General features: G+C 42.5%; 1 protein-coding gene across 1 annotated transcript in view; it reads right to left on the bottom strand.

The window, feature by feature from the left end:
- The window catches only part of LOC121585001 (polypeptide N-acetylgalactosaminyltransferase 9-like), an 88,327-nt gene that overhangs the window by 18,188 nt on the left and 46,300 nt on the right, over positions 1-23,839 (bottom strand). Inside the window, exons 7-8 of the mRNA XM_041901299.2 lie at positions 3,696-3,881; positions 1,651-1,788 (exon numbers count right to left, since the gene is read on the bottom strand). Of these exons, the coding sequence (XP_041757233.1) occupies positions 1,651-1,788; positions 3,696-3,881 (324 nt within the window). The remainder of the gene's footprint in view (positions 1-1,650; positions 1,789-3,695; positions 3,882-23,839) is intronic.

Here is a 23,839-nt window from a genome sequence, read left to right on the forward strand (position 1 = left end):
GTATGTATTGGATACACATGGTATACACCGTCCAACAAAATGCTTACTTGCAGGTTCCTTCTCGACAATGCAGCAACAATACGAAATAATAAAAGACAAGAATACGAATATAAAGTAAATGGCTCAGTAGAATACAATAAACATTTTAGGATAAGTGTAATACAGGAAGGCAGAATTTATTGTCCAATATTTAAACGTGTTTTGGGGAAGGGGGGATTGTGGGGCAAGTGTTAAAATTGTGAAGAATTTAGAAATCATAGTAAGAAACTGGTAGCAGCAGTTATAATGTGTGTGTAGCATGAATGTATATGTGTTTGTGTGTGTGTGGATGTGTGTTTGTCTGTGTGGGTGTGTGCGTGTGCGTGAGTGAGCGTATGTGTGCTAAGGTGCGGAGAAACAGAGCAGGTGGTCCGTCCAGTTCAAGTGTTCAGCAGTCTGATGGCTTGTAGATAGAAACTGTCTCTGAGCCTGTTGGTATCCGACCACATGGTCCGATAACGTCAGCCAGACGGTAAGGGAGTGAACAGCTTGTGGCTGGGGTGTGTGGGGTCCTTGATGATGCTGTGGGCCTTCCTCAGGCACCATTTGGAGTAGATGTCCTGGATGGGTGGGAGCACGGTCCCAGTGATGTACTGGGCAGTCTTCACCACCTGCTGGAGGGCTTCGCTGGTCTGGTCAGTGCAGGGGGTGCAGCTGTGGTTCAGCTGCTGCGCTATGGCAACACATGGTGACTGTTCCAAGATTTGTCGCAGAATTGAAATAGTGGCACCTAAATGGGCACTGCTTTGAGGAATCCATTTACAAGAAGCTGGGCTAGGAGCATTCATGGGGCCAGGGCCACCAACATCGTGCTGCTTGATGAAGTTGCGGCCTATTTTAATTCTGATATATGCCGACGATATACTTGAAATGCTTATTGATTTTCTCCCCCGACTCTGATGTCGAAATCAATAAGTTAAAGGCTTGTATTTTATTTTACAATGATTCCGAATTGTCTGTCTGACTTCTTGCGCTCAATTTCTCATCATGTCATAATCTTTTCCGCTGTGCAGGGTTGTGCAGCTGAGCCCAAACAATCAAGTCGGCATCAAAAGCAAATAAGTGTGTAATTAATACTCTTGCATCTAATTTTGTAGCAGCGCAGCGTTTCTGTGGAAACATGATACCTTTACCTTTCGATGACATGTAATCTTTGAAATGCAGAAGCGGTGAAATACAATGTCAATGGTAGATTGACTGAGTATACAGTATGTAAACATAGCTTGCGTAGTACTGTACGTGACATTAAAGAAAACACTGCTTCTTCTTATATGGAAGCTCTTATATGCAAATACAGATTTAAAAAAACAAAGCACACCCTGCAATCACTGCAAGAGACAAGTGCGTGCCAAATAATTCAACAAATTATCAAGAATTTGTGGGTTTGCAAATTAACTAATTTGAAATGTGTATTATTTGTTGAACGTGTCTTCAAATACATAGTAGGCTGCAGGTATTCCACTCAAATCTTTTTTATTTTTTATTGTGTCATTGAAAGTGAAAATGTAATCAGGTATTCCGCTACATACAGTATAGGTATTCTACTCAAAACATGCTTTTGTTTTTGTATCGCTATCATTGATAGGGAATAGTGAACAGTGAATGTCTCACCTCCCCATATGTGATGGTGTTGTTGTAGATGCGCATCTCTGGGTAGACATTCTCCAGGTACCAACTGAAGCTCTGACACTGCAGCCTCTTCCTCAGTGCTACCCGCTCAGACACGTCCCCATAGTCAACCCCAGGGTTCTGGTAGCAACGGGAAAAATAAATCACATTTAACATTTATCCAGGAGGCTATTACTTATTATCTACTTAGCTAAGCAACATGTGACTACACTTGTTGTAGTTTGAATAGAAAAATGGAGGCCTCGAAAGACTGCTGGAGGGAGGAAGGGTGGAAAAAAGGAAAAGAAAAGAGAGAGCCTGAGAGTGGAATAGTGTATTTGGTTTAGAGATGGATGGATGGTGGCCTTTCATGTGGGACCCTCATTGTTCTTTCATTAGACATGATAGTATGCTGTGCAAATTCTAATCAGCTGCTTAATTATGAGTGCTCACGGCCCTGCCGTGCCGGCCGGTGTTGTGCGTTGAGGTGGCTTCCCAGATTTATGTGGAAAATGCCTAATAACTGCTCTGCTCTGCTCTGAGCTCTGCACTGTGTCCTGGCCTGTACATCAGAAATGCACTGCCTCATTAAGAGACACACTGACTGTTTCTAAACCTTAAGCAAACTTCTCTTTAAAAAGCTCCCTTTTCCTTCTCTACAGCCAGCCATGGGTATTAACCATATTTTCATATATGTGAATAATGCCATTGTCCTCTGTCTTTCTAATTAGCTGTAACATTAGGCTAACAGATGCATTCCTTTTGGGAGATGTTATTTGGACTACATGATGGTGGTAACCACAGTGAATCATAGACCCTGCCCTCCTAGCAGAGTAACCAATAACCAATTATTCTGTGTGTGTGGTGGAGGGAATGGGAGATGGATTAGTTATAACATTATACGTTTTGTACAGTACATAAAATAACTTCAGCGCCATGGGACAGAGGGGTAATAGAGCACCATGCCACTGGGATTGTAATTACATTGGACCAAGAATGTTATGCGATGAGCTAGTTTGTCTATAGGGTGCGGTCTTAGTTACTGTCGGAGGCCTTCAATCAGTAGGCTGCTCCTCCTGCATTCATTCATTGTACCTCTCCCTTCTTCTCCCTAGCTTTCTGTCACATTTACAGAGGCATTGGCCACCCTAGGATCGTTACCTTAATGTGCTCCTGTGCAGGAGGCCTTGTTTGAGTGAAACAGAATCCAAAGCTTGTTTCTCCTGACAATAATGTTTTGAAAAACATACAATTACTACCAGGCTGTGTTTTAAAGCATTGTCACCCGCCCCCTATGACACATAGATAATTTGCAGTACAGCAATTAGTGTTCTCCATTAAGCTGTTTTTTATTTATTATTGTAAAAAATTATTAATTTCCAAGCCCATTTCAATGGCTCTTGAAAGCAATTACGTCTAAACTGATATGTATGAAAGCGTACTCTGATTAAATGAAAGGCCCCCTCATTCATTTGATTTCAGCTCTCTGCTACGCTCCGCTCCACCACTCAGAGCCAGACGTCGTCGTTCAGATCTCACTGAGCTGCTCTGAAAGTTGAGTGGGATGAAATCTGAATTCTGAATTTCCATTGAGGCATAGCTGTCTCTCTACAGGATGCTGGTCTGAATGAACAAGTGGTGAGAATGGATGGATGGATGGGTGGGTAAAAGAGCAGACAGACCCATGTGACCATCTGTGTTCAAACTGGGTCTCCTGTGCGCCATAATACTGTGTTAGCCTGCTGAGCTAAAGTTTAGGTATTAGCTAACACAAGTCTTCAGGTCTTAGGCAAGGTTATTCACGAGCTTGATTCACCAAACCACCTCTATTACACTCATGGAAATAAGCCCTGTCTTATCATAGAATGTCATTCTATTTCTACCATCAATAGAAATAAGTCCTGTCTTGTCATAGAATGTCATTCTATTTCTACCATCAATAGAAATAAGCCCTGTATTGTCATAGAATGTCATTCTATTTCTATCATCACACTAGCCTTGACCTTGGCCGTATGTTTCCGGCGCTGACAGACTATGGCTACGCTCACATTCATGGGGATGTTCCAGGCCATGTACACATGGGACTTGTACTCGTCCATCCAGACCTCGGCGGCCCGCAGGGCGTTCCTCTTGGCGTAGTAGTCAATGTCATTGTTGTACGGCTTCTTTGTCCGCTCGATGTGCGCCACTCTGGCGCAAGGCAGCACCTCCATGCTCCCCCCACACTGCCACACCTAGAGAGGAGACAGCACAGAGGAGACAGCAGAGAGGAGACAGCAGAGGGAAGACAGCAGAGAGGAGACAGCAGAGAGGAGACAGCAGAGAGGAGACAGCAGAGAGGAGACAGCAGAGGGAAGACAGCAGAGAGGAGACAGCAGAGAGGAGACAGCAGAGAGGAGACAGCAGAGAGGAGACAGCAGAGGGAAGACAGCAGAGAGGAGACAGCAGAGAGGAGACAGCAGAGAGGAGACAGCAGAGAGGAGACAGCAAAGAGGAGACAGCAGAGAGGAGACAGCAGAGGGAAGACAGCAGAGAGGAGACGGCAGAGAGGAGACAGCAGAGAGGAGACAGCAGAGAGAAGACAGCAGAGAGGAGACAGCAGAGAGGAGACAGCAGAGAGGAGACAGCAGAGAGAAGACAGAGTCAAGCCTAGTCTAGAGGACCGTTTAATAGTTCAGACAGAGAAAACATTTGTATCTGCAGGACTTCCTGCTAGCTGTTATAGCTGCCTCCTTGTTTATCTTTTTACGAAGGAGGGTGTTTGCTTGATGCAGCAATTAGGTTCCACAGGCCATTATTTTCTGCTGAAGTGGGTGAAAACAGGCCTGATAAATGGGTCTGTATGGGAATGGCCCATAAATATGAGTGTCCCTAGAGAGTTTCCTGTGACACACAGTAACCCTGACACTGGATTGTGGCTGAATAATGTCTGTGTGTGCATAAGGGGTAATACATAAAAATAGGTGGTAAATGCATGTCATCCTGGAGAAAAACGTCCATCACTGCAGAAAGTATTGACTGACTACGGGCCTGAAAAATGCAGTGACACTCAACTGTGACCGACTCAATACTCAAGGAAGGAAAATAGTGGCAGAATCATCAGCAATGACTACGAGAATGAATTCTTCCAGGTTATTGGAAAACAATTCCAACCTAATGCTAACACTTGCCCAGACACAAAATTACAGCACAAAAAGGAAAGTCACAAGTAGAGAGAGAGAGAACTTAAATGAGAACATTTCCAACAGCAGAGCAGAAAGACAGAGAGGACATCATATGGTAATGTAGTCCTTCTGTCTTTTAAACTGCAGAGCCACCAGCACTCTGAGTCTCTTAATGACAATCTTCACAATCCAGAACAGATGTTCCAAACCATTAACATTCCACTGAACCCAACAGTTACCTCGTGCTCAGCAGAAGAGGACACAGATAACTGCCCGCATGCCGCAGAAAAATGCCCTGAAGAAACCAGGAGCTCCACCAATCGAATTTAGAGTACCAAAATACAAATACGTTTTTGAATTACATACTGATGAGTCACCTCCCTAAGGTAAAAAACTAAATTTAGACTAGCATTGACATCACCATTGTTTTGGAGGGGGTAGTAAGGAAACTTTACATGATCGTTACTTACTGTAGGTGTACCACTAATGTTTTATATGTTGTGTTAGCATGGACTTCCACTGTGCTCCTACTTTATGTCAAACATAAGGGGGTTTCATACCAAACTGCATGCAATGACGCATGTTGGTCCACTGAGTGAGTGTGGGGATGAGGCAGAGCAGAGGGAATTGAGTCAGTAGGAGAAATGTCATTGCTCAGATTCAATTGATTGATGGATCCCTAGTCAGGATACATTGCGTCAAAAGTTTGTTCTCCACCCTTTTTGATGGACAGGGCTGCATAACTGTAACCCATTGCATTCACTTGGGCCTTCCACTGACACAAAAAACAATGCTTGTATTGGAAAACATCCCATTTTAAGTGTATGATCCCAAAACGACTGCTGCTATGCAGAGCATATACTCCTCCATCTTTTCCCTAGCAGTTTGTGGCAGCTTATGTTGGAACTTCTTGTACTTCACCGCACATAACGCAGAGGTATTTGAGCGATTGTATTACAAGCACTATACTAATAGAGTATGCTGTGCTGAGTGCTAACAAAATGAGAAGTCAAATCAAGTATTCAAATAAACCAAATAAATGATTGCTGATCAGTGGGTCTGTGAAATTCATTGAGGAAAGATGTTGGAGCCGCTAAGGCACCAAGCCATATGGTACGGTGTGCCATGTTCATGGAAATTAAATACATCAAATATTAATCAAGTCACTGTTACCCAAATGTACATGTACAGTAACACTCAGATGTGTTTATGTGAGTGAGTGTTTAATTGAACGTTAATAAAGGCATTCATAGCATGAATACATTTGTCTTCTGATCCATTCCCTAGCTATGAAGCCATTTGCCCTCCTCCATCTCACACCCTCAATGGTTGCATTTGACTCAACCAACCTCCATAATGACCCAGATTGGCTGCAAACAGCAGTGAAGTGTGGAGTGACCCTGGACTAAGAAATCAATCAGCGCTATTACCATAACTTGACCAATAGCACCTTCATGGCTACAACATTCAAACTACTTGCTTTCATTGTGCATCTGTGGATGACATTGCATTCACTAATAGATGACTTATTATTTTACTGATCAATGGTTAGGTTTCAAATAACAAACAAAGACTTAATCAAATAAACACAGACTCATCTTCAATGCTGTCTCTACTAAATCACAAGCGCTTAACTGATGAACATGCAGTGGTAATACACTAATACACTTCTCTTCCTTTATCACTTTTATACAACAGGTTACCAACATATTCAAATAATGATTGACATATTTTCATTAAAAACTTTATTTTTATTAATTTATTCATTCTATTTCATCCTTCCACAAGATATAGTCCCGACACAAATCTAGGGTTGCTACCCAAGCCGGCTGGTCGTTCGTTCTATCGGTTCGATTGCCAGAGACGCTACCAGTCGTTGTCTTTTTGTTCTATATCTATGGATGCGACCCAGTCATTCGTTCTAAATGTTCCATTGCTATACTGGCTGGCAACATTCTTATCCCTTGCTTGCTAGCTAGCCAACTATGGCTAATTTACAGTCACGTCAAAAAGTGCAGCCAGAATAACAGCAAAGTAGCTGCATTTGCATTTGTTTAAGCTGTTTTCTAGTGACATTTATTTGGATACATCCATAACAATGAGCTAATGAGGTGCGATTTCGCCTGGCATAGGAAATGTGTTCACTCGTCAGGACACTGGTGTTCAGAGGAGCTCGCCAACAACACAGCTAACACAATCACTTCAAACTGAAGCGGGAATGACTGCAAACTAGCTGCACTTCGTTTCGAAGAGTAAATAGGCATTTTAACGTCATAAATTTAGTCGGTGGTAACTTGTGGAATAGAACTTGCTGGAATGCGGTTTCAACTAATCAGCATTCAGGATTAGAACCCCCCGTTGTATAAACTTGTATATACTCTATGCTGTTCAGAATGGATAAAAAACAAGGGTTGTGTGTGTGATTACAGTGCTTGGTTACTAGAATACACCCTTCCTTGCACTAAAAGTAAATTGAAGATCAATATCTTTCAGCCATGATTTCCAGTGTCAGACACACGATAACTAACTAACTGCAATCTGGAGCCAGTCTTGTGAAAGGCATCAGGCAGTATAGACTTCCTGTACTCTCTTAGTGACGAGAGAGAAGAAGAACCACACTGAGATAAAGCAGAGTATGTTTGACTACCACTGCTCAAATAGAGTGTAATATTACATGTTTGGACATGCAGTGGGTAGTCGTATATCAGAAAGTTGATAAAACAGATAGCTAGCGGAAGTAGAACACAGGGACTTCAATTAGCTGCACAATTTCAATCCACTCTCCACCATTAACTTTGATGTTTTATCTCAAACAGCCTGAACTATATCTGGTAATGAGTGGTGTTGTTTGTCATTATATTCTCTACCCCTCCTCCTCCATTCTCAGTCAATGTGCACACCAGAGTAATAGCTGGATCATAGCAGGGATTTGCCAGATAAACGCTGTATCTTTAGTCAGCACAGAAATCATCACCCTCTTGCCTATCAGCTTCAACAAGAAACTCCTAGCTAGGCCTCTGTTACAGTCAGTACATTTTCAATGTGTAATTTTAAACTGCGTAGGATAGCATTGGGTGATTGCAGAGATGGATCTGCACAGGTAATGCTTGTTTACTTACGGGAGAATCAAGTGTGTCAGAGTGGGTGTATCAAATCAAATCCAATTTTATTTGTCACATGCGCCGAATACAAATGGTGTAGAATTTACCGTGAAATGCTTGCTTACGAGCCCTTCCCAACGATGCAGAGTAAAAAAATAAAATAGTAACACAAGAGGAATACAATTAAATACACAAGAATGAAGCTATAGCCTATACAGGGAGTACCAGTACCAGATCAATGTGCAGAGGTACGAGATATTTGAGGTATATATGTACTGTACATGAAGGCAGGGTAAAGTGACTAGGCATCAGGATAGATAAAAATAAGAGTACAATAAGGAACAGAGTAGCAGCAACAAATAATCAGTGAAAAAGTGTGTGTCTGTGAGTGTGCGTGTGTGTATTGTTCATGATGGTGTGTGTGTTGTGTCAGTATGCGTCCATTTGGGACGTGTGGTTTTAACAGTGTGTGTTTATCTAAAATTGTCCTTTCTGTCTATTCTTGTAATCAGTCTAAATGACATTGAAAAAGCCTAATCAGATCAGACTAGACAAATCCTCTATGACAGGGTAGGTTTGGGAAAAATTGATTAAATAGATAACAGACATCACAGAACATGAAGTCTGAGGAGAGTCAGGTCAGTTCCCTTTTTAAAACACACAAAATCATCAGTGATAATGTGACCTTTGCAGCATAAGAGATAGAGAGAGTGTTAGTCAATCAGAGCGAGAACAGGTGGCGTGCAGCAGGCCAGTACCAGGCAGAGGAAGGAGCAGACTGCTGGCTTCTCATGTATGTCACGTCTGTTCCAGGAACTCTTATGACGCTGCTGCCACTCTCTCATGTCTTTGGAGGTCTCAGCCAGGGCATTAGCAAAACAAATCAGATTTAATGCCTTTTTTCGCTGGACACAAAAGGCATAATGATGATGTGATGATTGGACCAGGGCTACTTGGAAAACCCATTTATGCCATGCTGAGAGGGCCTCGCCAGCACAGCTTGCGCCTGATCTCCTCAAATAGCCAATAATTGATCTGTATGTGCATCATCTGGCCTGTCAAGTCACGTTAAAAAGTGTTTTGTACCAGCAGTAATCAAGTTTCTCACTACCACAGTAAAATAACATTTATCTCAAAGATATTAAGTACAGTTGGTGTCTTGCCCTGATATATGGTTGTTGATTCATATGGCATCATAGGAGTCAACAGCTATGCATCAGAGCAAGTTGGTGACCAACACAGAAGTATCATACACACACATTACCTTTTCACCTCTGAATAGATTAGGAAATAAGCATCTTTGAGTATCTTACTATGGTTTCATCTGAATATATAGTGAAGTCTGCTTTGCATAAATGCCTCTTTAAAAGCAGGAGAGAGATCATTAAGAGGCATCACCTAACATAGGAGACTGTTTACTTTGATGTAGAGGTAATTTAATTGCTAATATAATTGCCAATGTGGGGCGTTAGTTAATTGGCGCAGGACCATTTCGGTGAGCTAAGCCCTAGAGGGATGCAGGAAACTGTAAAAAACATAAAAACTATTAACAGCAGTAAACAGAATTGGAAACAGCACCATTCCACAGTATCACTACTAACCCAGCATATAGGAGAATCTAAGGTCTACATAAGGTTCTGTTACTCAGAGGATCTCTTACATTAGTGTTCTTCAAACTTTCTTTCCCAATGTACTTTATTTCATGAACACTGCTACTCAGAGTCTGTAGCGAAAGTAACATTGACATCTAATCCCTCTAATCTACCAGAAGTCATGAAGTAAGGATACAATGAAAGGAAAGGAGACAAGGAGAGGAGACAAGGTTGGAACATTCAGCACTGGGACTTAGTCGGAGATCATCAGAATGTTGCCTGAGGTCCTGCTGACTTCATTTTCTGCCTCATCTTGCTTGGCAGCTGTCTAATTTGACAAAACATTACATATCTTATAAGGCCTTATTTTGAGGCCCAGCTTTACCTTAATTCAGTGGCCTGAAACTTGTGATTTAAAGGCCACATCAGGCCTGCAAGTAGGGTTGCAAAATTCCCAGATTTCCAGGAATCTCCCAACTGGGATTTTATAACCCTACCTGCAAGTCACATTATGTTGGCTTGCAAAGTGATGTTGAAAAATTTGTTTTGATGTGACATTTCGATTTGAGTCAGTACCACAAACATTTTTAATAATAATGATTTTTCATTGACTTAGTAGAAGTATTTGAGTAAAAATGCATTGGGGTTTACAGTGTAACTACTGTGCCGAGCCGTGTCGGTCCCTTCCAGTAACTGTAGGAGCTGCCTGGAGGGTCACAGAGAGTTTAGCTCCAATATTTATTGGTCATATTGTAAGCATGGATGGCTGAGCTAAGGCCAATGGACCCAGGCATGACCCCAGCGGACCTCTGATTACTATAAACTCCATGTTGTGTATGTCTGTTATTCAGAGAGCAGTGGGGACTGGAGGGCATTTGCCAAAAGAAAAACATACATTTTCCATAACTACTTCACTGACAGTCAACTCTAAATGTACTGTAAAATGACCCTGTTCTGCAAATTGCACACCTTTTGAGAATAGTAATCATGTATACATACTTCATATACAGTATGTATGTGTACATAAAGGGAGGTTTGCCATAAGCCATACGATTATGAAAATCTATACTTTAGGCTTAGCTAATGGCCTTCTCCCATTGACAATCACACAAAGCACATAATTGACATTTCTGAGTTATAGCACTTGATACATTCAAAAATCTATTCAGCTCTCCCCACTCTCACATACAGCAAATGTATCCAATTAGCATAATCAAAGGTCTGGTAACAGTCAAGCTTCTCAAAGACAGCGGCTCCTAAACCCTTTTTGCCTTGTGATATACAGTACTAGCTACAATGCCTACAATCTTTTGAATATTCTTGTGACCTTTCAAATAAATGAAACCAATTATTCTAGCTTTAACTCAGTTTTACTTCTATATACTAATAATAATATAATAATATATGCCATTTAGCAGATGCTTTTATCCAAAGCGACTTATGCAGAAATGAACACACTAACCCTGGCATTACAAACGCCATGCTCTACCATATAGACACAAGGGGACTAGCCACGAGCCACCAGTGTCTCCTGACCCATAGTTGGGGGGGAGACACACTGACTGCCCTAAGCCACCAGTGTCTCCTGACCCATAGTTGGGGGGGAGACACACTGACTGCCCTAAGCCACCAGTGTCTCCTGACCCATAGTTGGTGGGGAGACACGCTGACTGCCCTAAGCCACCAGTGTCTCCTGACCCATAGTTGGGGGGGAGACACACTGACTGCCCTAAGCCACCAGTGTCTCCTGACCCATAGTTGGGAGGGAGACACACTGACTGCCCTAAGCCACCAGTGTCTCCTGACCCATAGTTGGGAGGGAGACACACTGACTGCCCTAAGCCACCAGTGTCTCCTGACCCATAGTTGGGAGGGAGACACACTGACTGCCCTAAGCCACCAGTGTCTCCTGACCCATAGTTGGGAGGGAGACAGACTGACTGCCCTAAGCCACCAGTGTCTCCTGACCCATAGTTGGTGGGGAGACACACTGACTGCCCTAAGCCACCAGTGTCTCCTGACCCATAGTTGGGAGGGAGACACACTGATTGCCCTAAGCCACCAGTGTCTCCTGACCCATAGTTGGGAGGGAGACACACTGACTGCCCTAAGCCACCAGTGTCTCCTGACCCATAGTTGGTGGGGAGACACGCTGACTGCCCTAAGCCACCAGTGTCTCCTGACCCATAGTTGGGAGGGAGACACACTGACTGCCCTAAGCCACCAGTGTCTCCTGACCCATAGTTGGGAGGGAGACACACTGACTGCCCTAAGCCACCAGTGTCTCCTGACCCATAGTTGGGAGGGAGACAGACTGACTGCCCTAAGCCACCAGTGTCTCCTGACCCATAGTTGGGAGGGAGACAGACTGACTGCCCTAAGCCACCAGTGTCTCCTGACCCATAGTTGGTGGGGAGACACACTGACTGCCCTAAGCCACCAGTGTCTCCTGACCCATAGTTGGGAGGGAGACACACTGACTGCCCTAAGCCACCAGTGTCTCCTGACCCATAGTTGGTGGGGAGACACGCTGACTGCCCTAAGCCACCAGTGTCTCCTGACCCATAGTTGGGAGGGAGACACACTGACTGCCCTAAGCCACCAGTGTCTCCTGACCCATTTCCATTTCTGCTGCAATTCTGGGACCAATTGTGTGTCAAGTTAGAGCGAAGCAACCAATGGATGAGGGAGGATTAAAGGGATTGGGATATGTTATCCCTTTTAAACAAAGCCAGGTGAATCCCTCAACAGTTTTATCGCCGGAGCCCTTACAGAGATTAACACTACAACACAGAACGGAAATATTCACAATTAAAAATAAGAAAGACATACTTGCATTTGTGAGCTATATGTTTGTGCTTAGTTGTGTCTTAGGAATTTGTGTCTCTGTCTCTGTTCTTAATTAAAATCTTCTAGAGTCTCTGCTCCCAGGAGAGATCTCTTCCTTTTAAAATAATATCTGAAGGATTTGCCCATTTCAAAGACATAGCAGGAAATCCTGACCACAAAGTGATATATTCTCCCATAAAGCTGTTTGGCTTTATAAAGTGAAATAAATATTCCTTTTTAGTTTTTTTGTGACTTTAAAGATTAATTCAATTTGAGAACTCCCACCGTGCAGTGTGGACACCTATAGCATTCAAAGCACTGATGTAATCACTCCACTGATGTAATCACATATACATCAATTGATTCAGTATGCGGATACCAAGAACAAAAAAAGGCATGATAGCATAAAATCTTTCCCTCAAAGCTGGAATAGTAGAATACTTAACATTTCCTCTATAACAGACAGACAGGGCCATACTAAAAAACTATGAGTGCTAAACCTTGGTTTGAGCACAATTCATTAGGCCTACACCCCTCAACTGGTAGTGTACACCTAACTGGTGTTTTTGTCAGCATCCATGTTACACGCTACATGTTACACACATCCATGTTACACGCTACATGTTACACACATCCATGTTACACGGTACATGTTACACACATCCATGTTACACACCGTGGTTAACACATTCAGAACTAGTCAGACCATTGTCTCTAAGCTGTTAAGAATGACCAGGCAGCATCATCATAATGTGTTGCAATGCAAAGACAGTTTGTCTATCCCACCCCTCCCAACGGGCTGTCCTATGAGATGAGTGATGTTTCAAAGCAGAATGAGCTGAAGGTCTCTCTCTCTCTCTCATACCCAAAATGCATAGTTCAAATCAGGATGTCTCTGTGATGTGATGCAGCGCTTTCAACTCTACTGTCAAAACGTGCAAAGCAATTCAATCCCCTGCCTTCTCATCAGCAGTCCCCTTAATTTTAGTGAGTTTGTCTGGCATACCAGTGCGTTCCTCAGTACCAAAGTGTTTTATTTTTTGTTACAATAGATTAGCTGTCAAAATCATTTCCATCTTGTCAAACACATCTAACACCATCAAACCCCCCCAATTAAACTAACAAATAAAAAATAAAATCTATAATGAGAAGGATGATCCAATTTCAAGTCTGTGCTTTCAAAGTTTATTTAAGTAATTTTGGCGACTTCAGACAGAGTTGGATGGTTAATTAGCTTCACTCTGAAAACAGAGGGTTATGAAATTAACAATACGTCTTAAAGGATCTTAATTGCATCGTCAATGTGTGTTTAAAGATAGGTGCAAGTGCAGTCACACTTGAAAGAGGCCTTTAATGAAGTTTATGACTCATGTGGATAATAAGTGGCTGACAAGTTCTGCCTAATTGCTACTCCCTCTGGCCCTGAATGGGAAAAACTCTCTCTCTGGCTGTCGAGTGCTACAGTATGTATTGAGACCCACATAACCTTGTCAATCTCCAAAAGGCATTCAGGGATTTCAAATACTTGAAAATAAGCTGCATGGGCTATTGTTAGGGAATAATTGTGCTTTTCAAAACGTGACCTGTTTAAACATTTAGTGGCAGATTTCTGGTACAGCACCATACCTTATAAAACAATAGAAACCCAGTCCAATTATATGTGCGCACAGACACTGTCAGCAGGTGCTGTAGGTGGGTGTGGTGCAGGAATCAGGCGCAGGACGCAGAAACTTAGTCCAAAAGACTTTAGTGAACAATCACTCATAACATGAGCCAAAAAGCCCGGAGGCGAGAAAGTACGCACACAGGCGTAAAATAAAATGCGCACTAACATGTGCGAGAACCCTCCCAAACAGAGGAGGAAAACAACGAAGCACAGACAACCAACAGAAGCGCAATCACACACAACACATGACAAACACAACGAGAACTTATAGGACAACAAATGAACGCTAAACGATAACAGGTGTACCACATCTAGACCAAACCAAACGAACATCGAAACATACAACGGTGGCAGCTAGTACTCCGGAGACGACGACCGCCGAAGCCTGCCCGAGCAAGGAAGAGAGGCAGCCTCGGCCGAAACCGTGACAGACACAAAATGTTTTAAAACAAATAATTAAATAGAGTAATATGAGATCTGTATGTAAAACATTTACATTTGACATTTTAGTAATTTAGTAATTTAGCAGATGCTCTTATCTAGAGCAATTTACAGTAAATGCATTACTCTTAAAATAGCTAGGTGAGACAATCACATATCACAGTCAAATATACAGGATACAAACATTCCTTTCCACCTAAACAATGGATAGGCCTATATAGCGTTTTGCAAAAAAACACGTTTTTTTTTTTTTAATCTACGAATTAAAGATCTGAGAACAGTAATGTTTTACATACACATGAAGGTACCCATAAGCAATAATTTCTGATGAAAAAACACAAATGTGAAACATTTGTGGATATAGCGTTTTAGAAATAAACTCTTGATCTATTTATACTTATTTACTTCAATAATAACTTATACAACTGGGATAGCCAGATTGTAAACTTAAACCATTGAATGAATGGAGCATTAAAAGAGATCCCAAATTGTATTTTAAGAAAGCTCTATATAACTGTAGTTCCTATTCTTCTCTGTGTCCTCACTCCCATGACTAGTGATGAGGTAGTGAGGTAAAACCTACTCTAATGAAGCATAGAGTAAATACCTCTCAGTCCATTAAGCCCCAGCAGATTGATTCAGGCCCTCTAAATAATGTATGTATTGAAATGGTCTACCCATTGTTACCTTTACACTGTGCCTATTGATGAAAAACAGATCTTTCCTCCCACATATTCTCAGTTAAAGGACTATATTCATGTAATGGGGAGATGAGCCAGTAGAGGAGCGGAAAGGAGATGAAGAAATCCACATGAGAGATACAGAATATCTGTAGTCGATATTTGATATACGACACAGGCCAGGTCTCCTGTTGTACTGATATCTCACACAAATGTACATATTTCTCATCATCTATCTCCATCTTCTCCCATGAGTCTTCATGTCTGCCTTCAAACCGTGACGCAGTACCCTAATGGTCAAATTCCCTAATGTAGTGGCTCAAATCAGTCCTATTCTTTTTGAAATGGTCTGTTTGTTTCAGTGGGCCCACATATGGTCAGCTGCTTTGTCATTTGCTGCCTGATGGACGTGGGCATGAGGGTGATTTAGCTAGCCGCGGATGGAACTGGAATGGCTGGTGACCACAGATGGCTGAGGCTTAATGTGGGTTCATAAGGACAGGGCTGACCTTTTCAAGATGACTCTCTCTTTGCTATGGATGTGGGGATATGGAGGAAAGCAAAGTAAAGCAAACACCACTGGAGAGAGATCCCCTCTCCTCTTCGGATATAATGATTTTGTACATACTTCCCAGTTTCTACTGCATTGTGATGGCACCGTCAACATCATAGAGATATGACACTATTTAATTATGTGGTCAGCATGAACTGTAGTTACACACTAAAAAATGATGGTTCATCAAGGGTTCTTTGGGAAGGGTAACTCCTGAGTGGTGCAGTGGTCTAAGGCACTGCATCGCAGTGCATACTGTGCCACTAGAGATCCTGGTTCAAATCCAGGCTCTGTCGCAGCCGGCCGCGACCGGGAGACCCATGGGGCGGCACACAAGTCGTCCAGGGTAGGGGAGGGAATAGCCGGCAGGGATGTAGCTCAGTTGATAGAGCATGGCGTTTGCAACGCCAGGGTTGTGGGTTCGTTTCCCACAGGGGGCCAGTATAAAATAAAATAAAAAATGTGTTCACTAACTGCAAGTCGCTCTGGATAAGAGCGTCTGCTAAATGACTTAAATGTAAGGGTGATGGTTTTATGTGGAAACATAATGACCAAGAAACCTTTGAGCTCTTCAATGGTTCTTTACAGTTCACAAAAGGGTTCCTTGCTCTTTTAGTGACAATTAAAATTTAGGGGAGGCGGCTCATTATAATATTTTGGGGCATGGTTTACGCACCACAGCTCTTTTTGTGCAACCGTGAGTGAGAGTGTCATTCCAGTTTATCTAATGTTTTGTGTTATGCAATTACACATCATACTATGGCGGGTGATGGTGTCTTGTGAAAGACTCACATACGGCTTTGTGTCAATTGAGAACGGTTCACTGACAGAATAATAACACCTATGGAATTTTAACTATGTAAAATGGCTGACCGGAATAAAAAACCCTGTATGGTTCTTCAAAATAATCTACAAAGACCATTTCAGATGTAAAGGTTCTATAAAGAACCATAAAAAGAGTTCTCTATAGCCCAAAAAAAGGTTGAAACCTGTTTTGGTGCTATATAGAACCTTTTTTAATGGTTATTTATAGAACCTTAGGAAAGAGTTCTTTATAGATGGGATGGGTTAGCTGACAACGTCACGAAAACGACGCGCACGCTTCAATGGGGCAGACATCTGCGTGTTGTTGTGATTCTGGATGTCCAGATAGCTACCAACAATGACAAGAAACTGCCATGTGGGGAATCGTAAATGACTCGTTTCAGCTAGTTTCATCTTGTTCTTGATACCATGTCTTGTTTTGAGGTGTTTTGACTGATTTCATGTCAATGTATTTATGTTTTCAATAAACATTGGAGATTAAATATAGTTTACATGTTGTCAACAATCTAAGCCAACCCCGTCTGTTTTACCCCGTGGTTGCGCACGCGTAGGTTTTCTTGCAGAACAACCAACCCATTTATAGCACCATTCAGTTTCCATTTAGAACCTTATGAGCATGGTTCTTTATTGAACCTTCAAAATAGGGTTCTATATACATTTACATTTACGTCATTTAGCAGACGCTCTTATCCAGAGCGACTTACAGTTAGTGAATACATATTTTTGTATATATTTTTCTATACTGGCCCCCCGTGGGAATCAAACCCACAACCCTGGCGTTGCAAACGCCATGCTCTATCAACTGAGCTACATCCCTGCCGGCCATTCCCTCCCCTACCCTGGACGACGCTGGGCCAATTGTGCGCCGCCCATTAGTCTCCCGGTCGCGGCCGGCTGCGACAGAGCCTGGATTCGAACCAGGATCTCTAGCACCAAAAAGCACCAAAAAGGGTTCCGCTATGGTTACAAGCCAAAGAACCCCTATCTGGTACTATTTTGTTTTTCTTGTGTGTGTGTGTGTGTGTAGTGTGAGAACATCTTGAAATGTGTAGCTAACAACTATGTACCACCACCACCACTGCATAATGAGTTGTGTTTTTTATAAAGTAAACTATCCTCTAACAATCCATTTGGCAGAGAGTTGGTCTCCCAGGCATAAAATGAGCATTTAGTTGTAAAAGGAACAAACAATTGTTGTTTGAGGCACAGTTGCCACAAACTAGCCACCGCATCTGAACACAACACTTCAAAGCAGTGAGTGTTTTACTTGAAAGCTTTGGCATTACCCAGGTTCAATAATGTACCAATCTTTGTCTGTTTTTTTTAAACTGCAGAAATGGCGGAAGTTTCAAGACACAACCTCACTACAATATGTTCACCTATAGAAAATAAGGCTGTCTTAGTTAAGGGCAGAGGTGTCAATTGGGTATGCCAGGGTATGGCAGTCACCATACCCTAGCTCAACACCAACAATTTTAAATAGGCTACTAAAATCATTCCAATCCCGATTAAAGGGCAAATACAGTTTAGCGGGATTAAAGGGCTGACTTTAAGGACGATGCAGACACCTGGGAGCGGCAGTGGTGTAAAGTACTTAAGTAAAAATACTTTAAAGTACTACTTAAGTCGTTTTCTGGGGTATCTGTACTTTACTATCTGTAAAATAATAAAACAAGAAAATTGTGCTGTCTGGTTTGCTTAATCTAAGGAATGTGAAATTATTTACTTTTGATACTTAAGTATATTTTAGCAATTACATTTACTTTTATACTTTAGTATATTTAAAACCAAATACTTTTAGACTTTTAATCAAGTACTATTTTACTGGGTGACTTTCACTTTTACTTGAGTAATTTTCTATTTATCTTTACTTTTACTCAAGTATGACAATTGGGTACTTCTCCACCACTGGGGAGTGGGAGGGAAGGCTGTTTGTATGGCTGGCTGGCTTTATGGAGAGCAGAGATCTGTATATAATGGCAAGATGCTCATGTCTCCGCCCTAACAATGTATACAAATAAGTGTCGAAAGGGAGTAGGCACGCCACTGGCTAGTCCCTGAAAAAGCATCTTGCCTCCGACTGGCAGCTGTAGTGTCTCCGGTCGAGAGAAGGGCGGGTGAGGGGTGGGTGGGCTGTGTAGGAAAACGGCACGTGAACGGCAGGAGCACGGCTGCCACTTGACAAAGCAGCCTATCGCGGGTGCCCAGTGAATGAGGCGATAGGCAAAAAAGCTGTCGCACGGCACTCGACCACTCTGGAGGGACGCCGGCCTACCGAGTGCTGACTGGGTGTGTTAGTAGAATGTTAAATCCTCTATTGACTGAGGTGAATGAAGCTACGGCAACAAGGTGATAATGGCTGGAGTAAATTTTGCTTGTTTTTGCTGTTCTCCAAATTGCATTTTAGAGTAAAAAAATTGTGTAGAAATTATGTAACTTTGCCATACCCTAGGTTTAGCTGAAATGAAGACCATGTCCTGTGTGGGTTCCTTTGTCTACCCTTAAGTACCTGAAAATATCCAGCCAAACAACAAACCCTGAAAGTGAAGAGGCAGGAGTGTATCCTATCTTTTGGGTAGGAGAGGACCCAACTGAGTTGAGCGATCGATCCCCCTTTCTTCTATTTTGTGTTGATGTTTCTGGAGTTTTAATGAAGTTAATTCGCCATCAAACAGAAGCGAGATAATGACCATATGCCAGAGATGAACCAGAGCCCGTGTGGATACAGTAGATGGGCTTTCAGGAAACTAATTATTATAACTTTTCTTTTGTCAAATACATGTGAAAAATGCTTGAATATCACAGGAGAAGGGCCGTGGTGTGATCACTCACAGATGAGTTGAGATAAAAACACATTACAAACCCTTTCTAGAAGATACCATCATGTGCAGTGTCACCCTGACCCCTAGATAGATATGTTATGTATGTATATACAGTGGGGAGAACAAGTATTTGATACACTGCCGATTTTGCAGGTTTTCCTACTTACAAAGCATGTAGTGGTCTGTAATTTTTATCATAGGTACACTTCAACTGTGAGAGACGGAATCTAAAACAAAAATCCAGAAAATCACATTGTATGATTTTTAAGTAATTCATTTGCATTTTATTGCATGACATAAGTATTTGATCACCTACCAACCAGTAAGAATTCTGGCTCTCACAGACCTGTTAGTTTTTCTTTAAGAAGCCCTCCTGTTCTCCACTCATTACCTGTATTAACTGCACCTGTTTGAACTCGTTACCTGTATAAAAGTCACCTGTCCACACACTCTGGGTTGGCGCCCCCCCTTGGTTTGTGCTGTGGTGGAGACCTCTGTGGGCTATACTCGGCCTTGTCTCAGGATTGTAAGTTGGTGGTTGAGGATATCCTTCTGGTGGTGCGGGGGCTGTGCTTTGGCAGAGTGGGTGGGGTTATATCCTTCCTGTTTGGCCCTGTCCGGGGGTTTCTTCGGATGGGGCCACAGTGTCTCCGGACCGCTCCTGTCTCAGCCTCCAGTATTTATGCTGCAGTAGTTTATGTGTCGGGGGGGCTGGGGTTAGTTGGTTATACCTGGAGTACTTCTCCTGTCTTATCCAGTGTCCTGTGTGAATTTAAGTATGCTCTCTCTAATTCTCTCGTTCTCTCTTTCTCTCTGAGAACCTGAGCCCTAGGACCATACGTCAGGACTACCGGGCATGCTGACACCTTGCTGTCCCCAGTCCGCCTGGCCTTGCTGCTATTCCAGTTTCAACTGTTCTGCCTGCGGTTACGAAACCCCTACCTGTCCCAGACCTGCTGTTTTCAACTCTTAATGATCGGCTATGAAAAGCCAACTGAGAGACCTGAGCCCTAGGACCATACGTCGGGACTACCGGCCGTGGTGACTCCTTGCTGTCCCCAGTCCGCCTGGCCTTGCTGCTATTCCAGTTTCAACTGTTCTGCCTGCGGTTATGGAACCCCTACCTGTCCCAGACCTGCTGTTTTCAACTCTTAATGATCGGCTATGAAAAGCCAACTGAGATTTATTCCTGATTATTATTTGACCATGCTTGTCACTTATGAACATTTTTGAACATCTTGGCATGGTTCTGTTATAATCTCCACCCGGCACAGCCAGAAGAGGACTGGCCACCCCTCATAGCCTGGTTCCTCTCTAGGTTTCTTCCTAGGTTTTGGCCTTTCTAGGGAGTTTTTCCTAGCCACCGTGCTTCTACACCTGCATTACTAGCTGTTTGGGGTTTTAGGCTGGGTTTCTGTACAGCACTTCGAGATATTAGCTGATGTAAGAAGGGCTATATAAAATAAAATTGATTGAAAATTGATTGATTGACTCAATCAAACAGACTCCAACCTCTCCACAATGGCCAAGACCAGAGAGCTGTGTAAGGACATCAGGGATAAAATTGTAGACCTGCACAAGGCTGGGATGGGCTAAAGGACAATAGGCAAGCAGCTTGGTGAGAAGGCAACAACTGCTGGCGCAATTATTAGAAAATGGAAGAAGTTCAAGATGACGGTCAATCACCCTCGTTCTGGGGCTCCATGCAAGATCTCACCTCGTGGGACATCAATGATCATGAGGAAGGTGAGGGATCAGCCCAGAACTACACGGCAGGACCTGGTCAATGACCTGAAGAGAGCTGGGACCACAGTCTCAAAGAAAACCATTAGTAACACACTACGCCGTCATGGATTAAAATCCTGCAGCGCATGCAAGGTCCCCCTGCTCAAGCCAGTGCATGTCCAGGCCCGTCTGAAGTTTGCCAATGACCATCTGGATGATCCAGAGGAGGAAGGGGAGAAGGTCATGTGGTCTGATGAGACAAAAATAGAGCTTTTTGGTCTAAACTCCACTCGCCGTGTTTGGAGGAAGAAGAAGGATGAGCACAATCCCAAGAACACCATCCCAACCGTGAAGCATGGAGGTGGAAACATCATTCTTTGGGGATGCTTTTCTGCAAAGGGGACAGGACGACTGCACCATATTGAGGGGAGGATGGATGGGGCCATGTATCGCGAGATCTTGGCCAACAACCTCCTTCCCTCAGTAAGAGCATTGAAGATGGGTCGTGGCTGGGTTTTCCAGCATGACAACGACTCGAAACACACAGCCAGGGCAACTAAGGAGTGGCTCCGTAAGAAGCATCTCAAGGTCCTGGAGTGACCTAGCCAGTCTCCAGACCTGAACCCAATAGAAAATCTTTGGAGGGAGCTGAAAGTCCGTATTGCCCAGCGACAGCCCCGAAACCTGAAGGATCTGGAGAAGGTCTGTATGGAGGAGTGGGCCAAAATCCCTGCTGCAGTGTGTGCAAACCTGGTCAACACCAACAGGAAACATATGATCTCTGTAATTGCAAACAAAGGTTTCTGTACCAAATATTAAGTTCTGCTTTTCTGATGTATCAAATACTTATGTCATGCAATAAAATGCACATTAATTACTTAAAAATCATACAATGTGATTATCTGGATTTTTGTTTTAGATTCCGTCTCTCACAGTTGAAGTGTACCTATGATAAAAATGACAGACCTCTACATGCTTTGTAAGTAGGAAAACCTGCAAAATCGGCAGTGTATCAAATACTTGTTCTCCCCACTGTATGTATGTATACTGTAGCTACATATGCCTGAGGGGACTTGAAAATGAAGGACAGTGTTTTGGTCACATGAGATGCTGTATCAGCAAACAATAAGTGAGAGATGGAAAATGCATGACGCAATAAATGTGTATTGACACCTCTGGCAGAATTCATCATTTCTATTCCTTCTTGATATTTTTTTCTCTTTGCAAACTCAGCCTCATGTTAAGCAATATTTTCATCACTGACACCAGGGTATGGGTTTCAAATTATACTTATTTATAAGTCACAGTGAACTGCAGCAAAAATAAACTACTTTAATACTAATATTTTGGAAGAGCTGCAATGGCATCGAGAATCAACATCATTAAATATCATGGCTAAATTAACTCATTTGTACACATACAGTACTGGTATAAATGGGAAAACTGTGTTATCAAGAAACAGCTGAAACATTTCCTTTAACATCAATAGTCTATGTATCTTATTGTTTTACACATTGACTACCTCTCTCATATCTCTAATCCTGGTCTTCCTCTCTTTATGATTTCTCCCACATTTCCATGAAAGCCCCTCCTATTCCCTGTAGTGTAAATACATATCTATACTGTACAGTGGAGGCTCCTCAGGGGAGGAAGGGGAGGACCATCATCCTCAGTGAATTTCATAAAAATATATATACTGAATATATTCACATCACCAAATAATTGATTAAAACACACTATTTTGCAATGAAGGTCTATAGTAGCCTCAACAGCACTCTGTAGGGTTGCACCATGGTGTAGCCGGAGGATAGCTGGTTTCCATCCTCCTCTGGGTACATTGACTTCAATACAAAACCTAGGAGGCTCATGGTTCTCAACGCCTTCCGTAGACTTACACAGTAATTATGACAACTTCCGGAGGACGTCCTCCAACCTATCAGAGCTCTTGCAGCATGAACTGACATGTTGTTCACCCAATCAAAGGATCAGAGAATTAATCTAGTACTGAAAGCATAAGCTACAGATAGCTAGCACTGCAGTGCATAAAATGCGCTGAGTAGTTGACTCAAAGAGAGAGAAAGACAAATGGTAAATAGTTTTGAACAAATTAATAAACAAAATGAAGGAGAGGCAAGAGATATTGAGAGAGAAAGAGATAGCTATATTTAGCTGCATTTTTTTCACTTTCACTTAGCTAGCGAATGCAGCTAGCTAGTTTAGCCTATTCAAACACCCGGCTCAAACAGACAGGGATTCTATGTTAACTAGCTGGCTATGGCTATCCAACACTTTCAAGTCAAGGTAAGCTTTTGGTTTTATTAATGTATTGCCACCGGGGGCCCGCCGGTGTAACTGCTAAACTGCTTGCTTGACTGTATACTGTAATGGGTTTACTAATGCATTAGTTCTAGTAGCTATGTTGACTATGACATTACTAATATGCTAATATGGTGACAACGATGTAGGCTTGGAAAGGTTTTTTCGCCTTCAGACAGCTGATGTTTTTGTGCACTGAAGTCCACAAGGGAAGGGAAAAGGTGATAGGAGGAGAGCACATAGATGCGAGAAGGAATTACACAACAAACAAAATGTTCCTGTTGTTTGTATGTGGCTGCTTTGAAAGTGAACTGTGTTTGAGTGTGATCAGGGGTGTATTCATTCCACCAATTCTGTTTAAAAACGTTTCTTAAACGGAAGCAAATGGAACGAAACGGGGATAAACATACCGGAATTTGTCCAATAGAAACTCTTGTTTGCAACTGTTGGACTAATGACTACACCTTAGATACGCTAG

This window comes from Coregonus clupeaformis, chromosome 16 (genome assembly GCF_020615455.1).
Source record: "Coregonus clupeaformis isolate EN_2021a chromosome 16, ASM2061545v1, whole genome shotgun sequence".
NCBI classification, from domain to species: domain Eukaryota; kingdom Metazoa; phylum Chordata; class Actinopteri; order Salmoniformes; family Salmonidae; genus Coregonus; species Coregonus clupeaformis.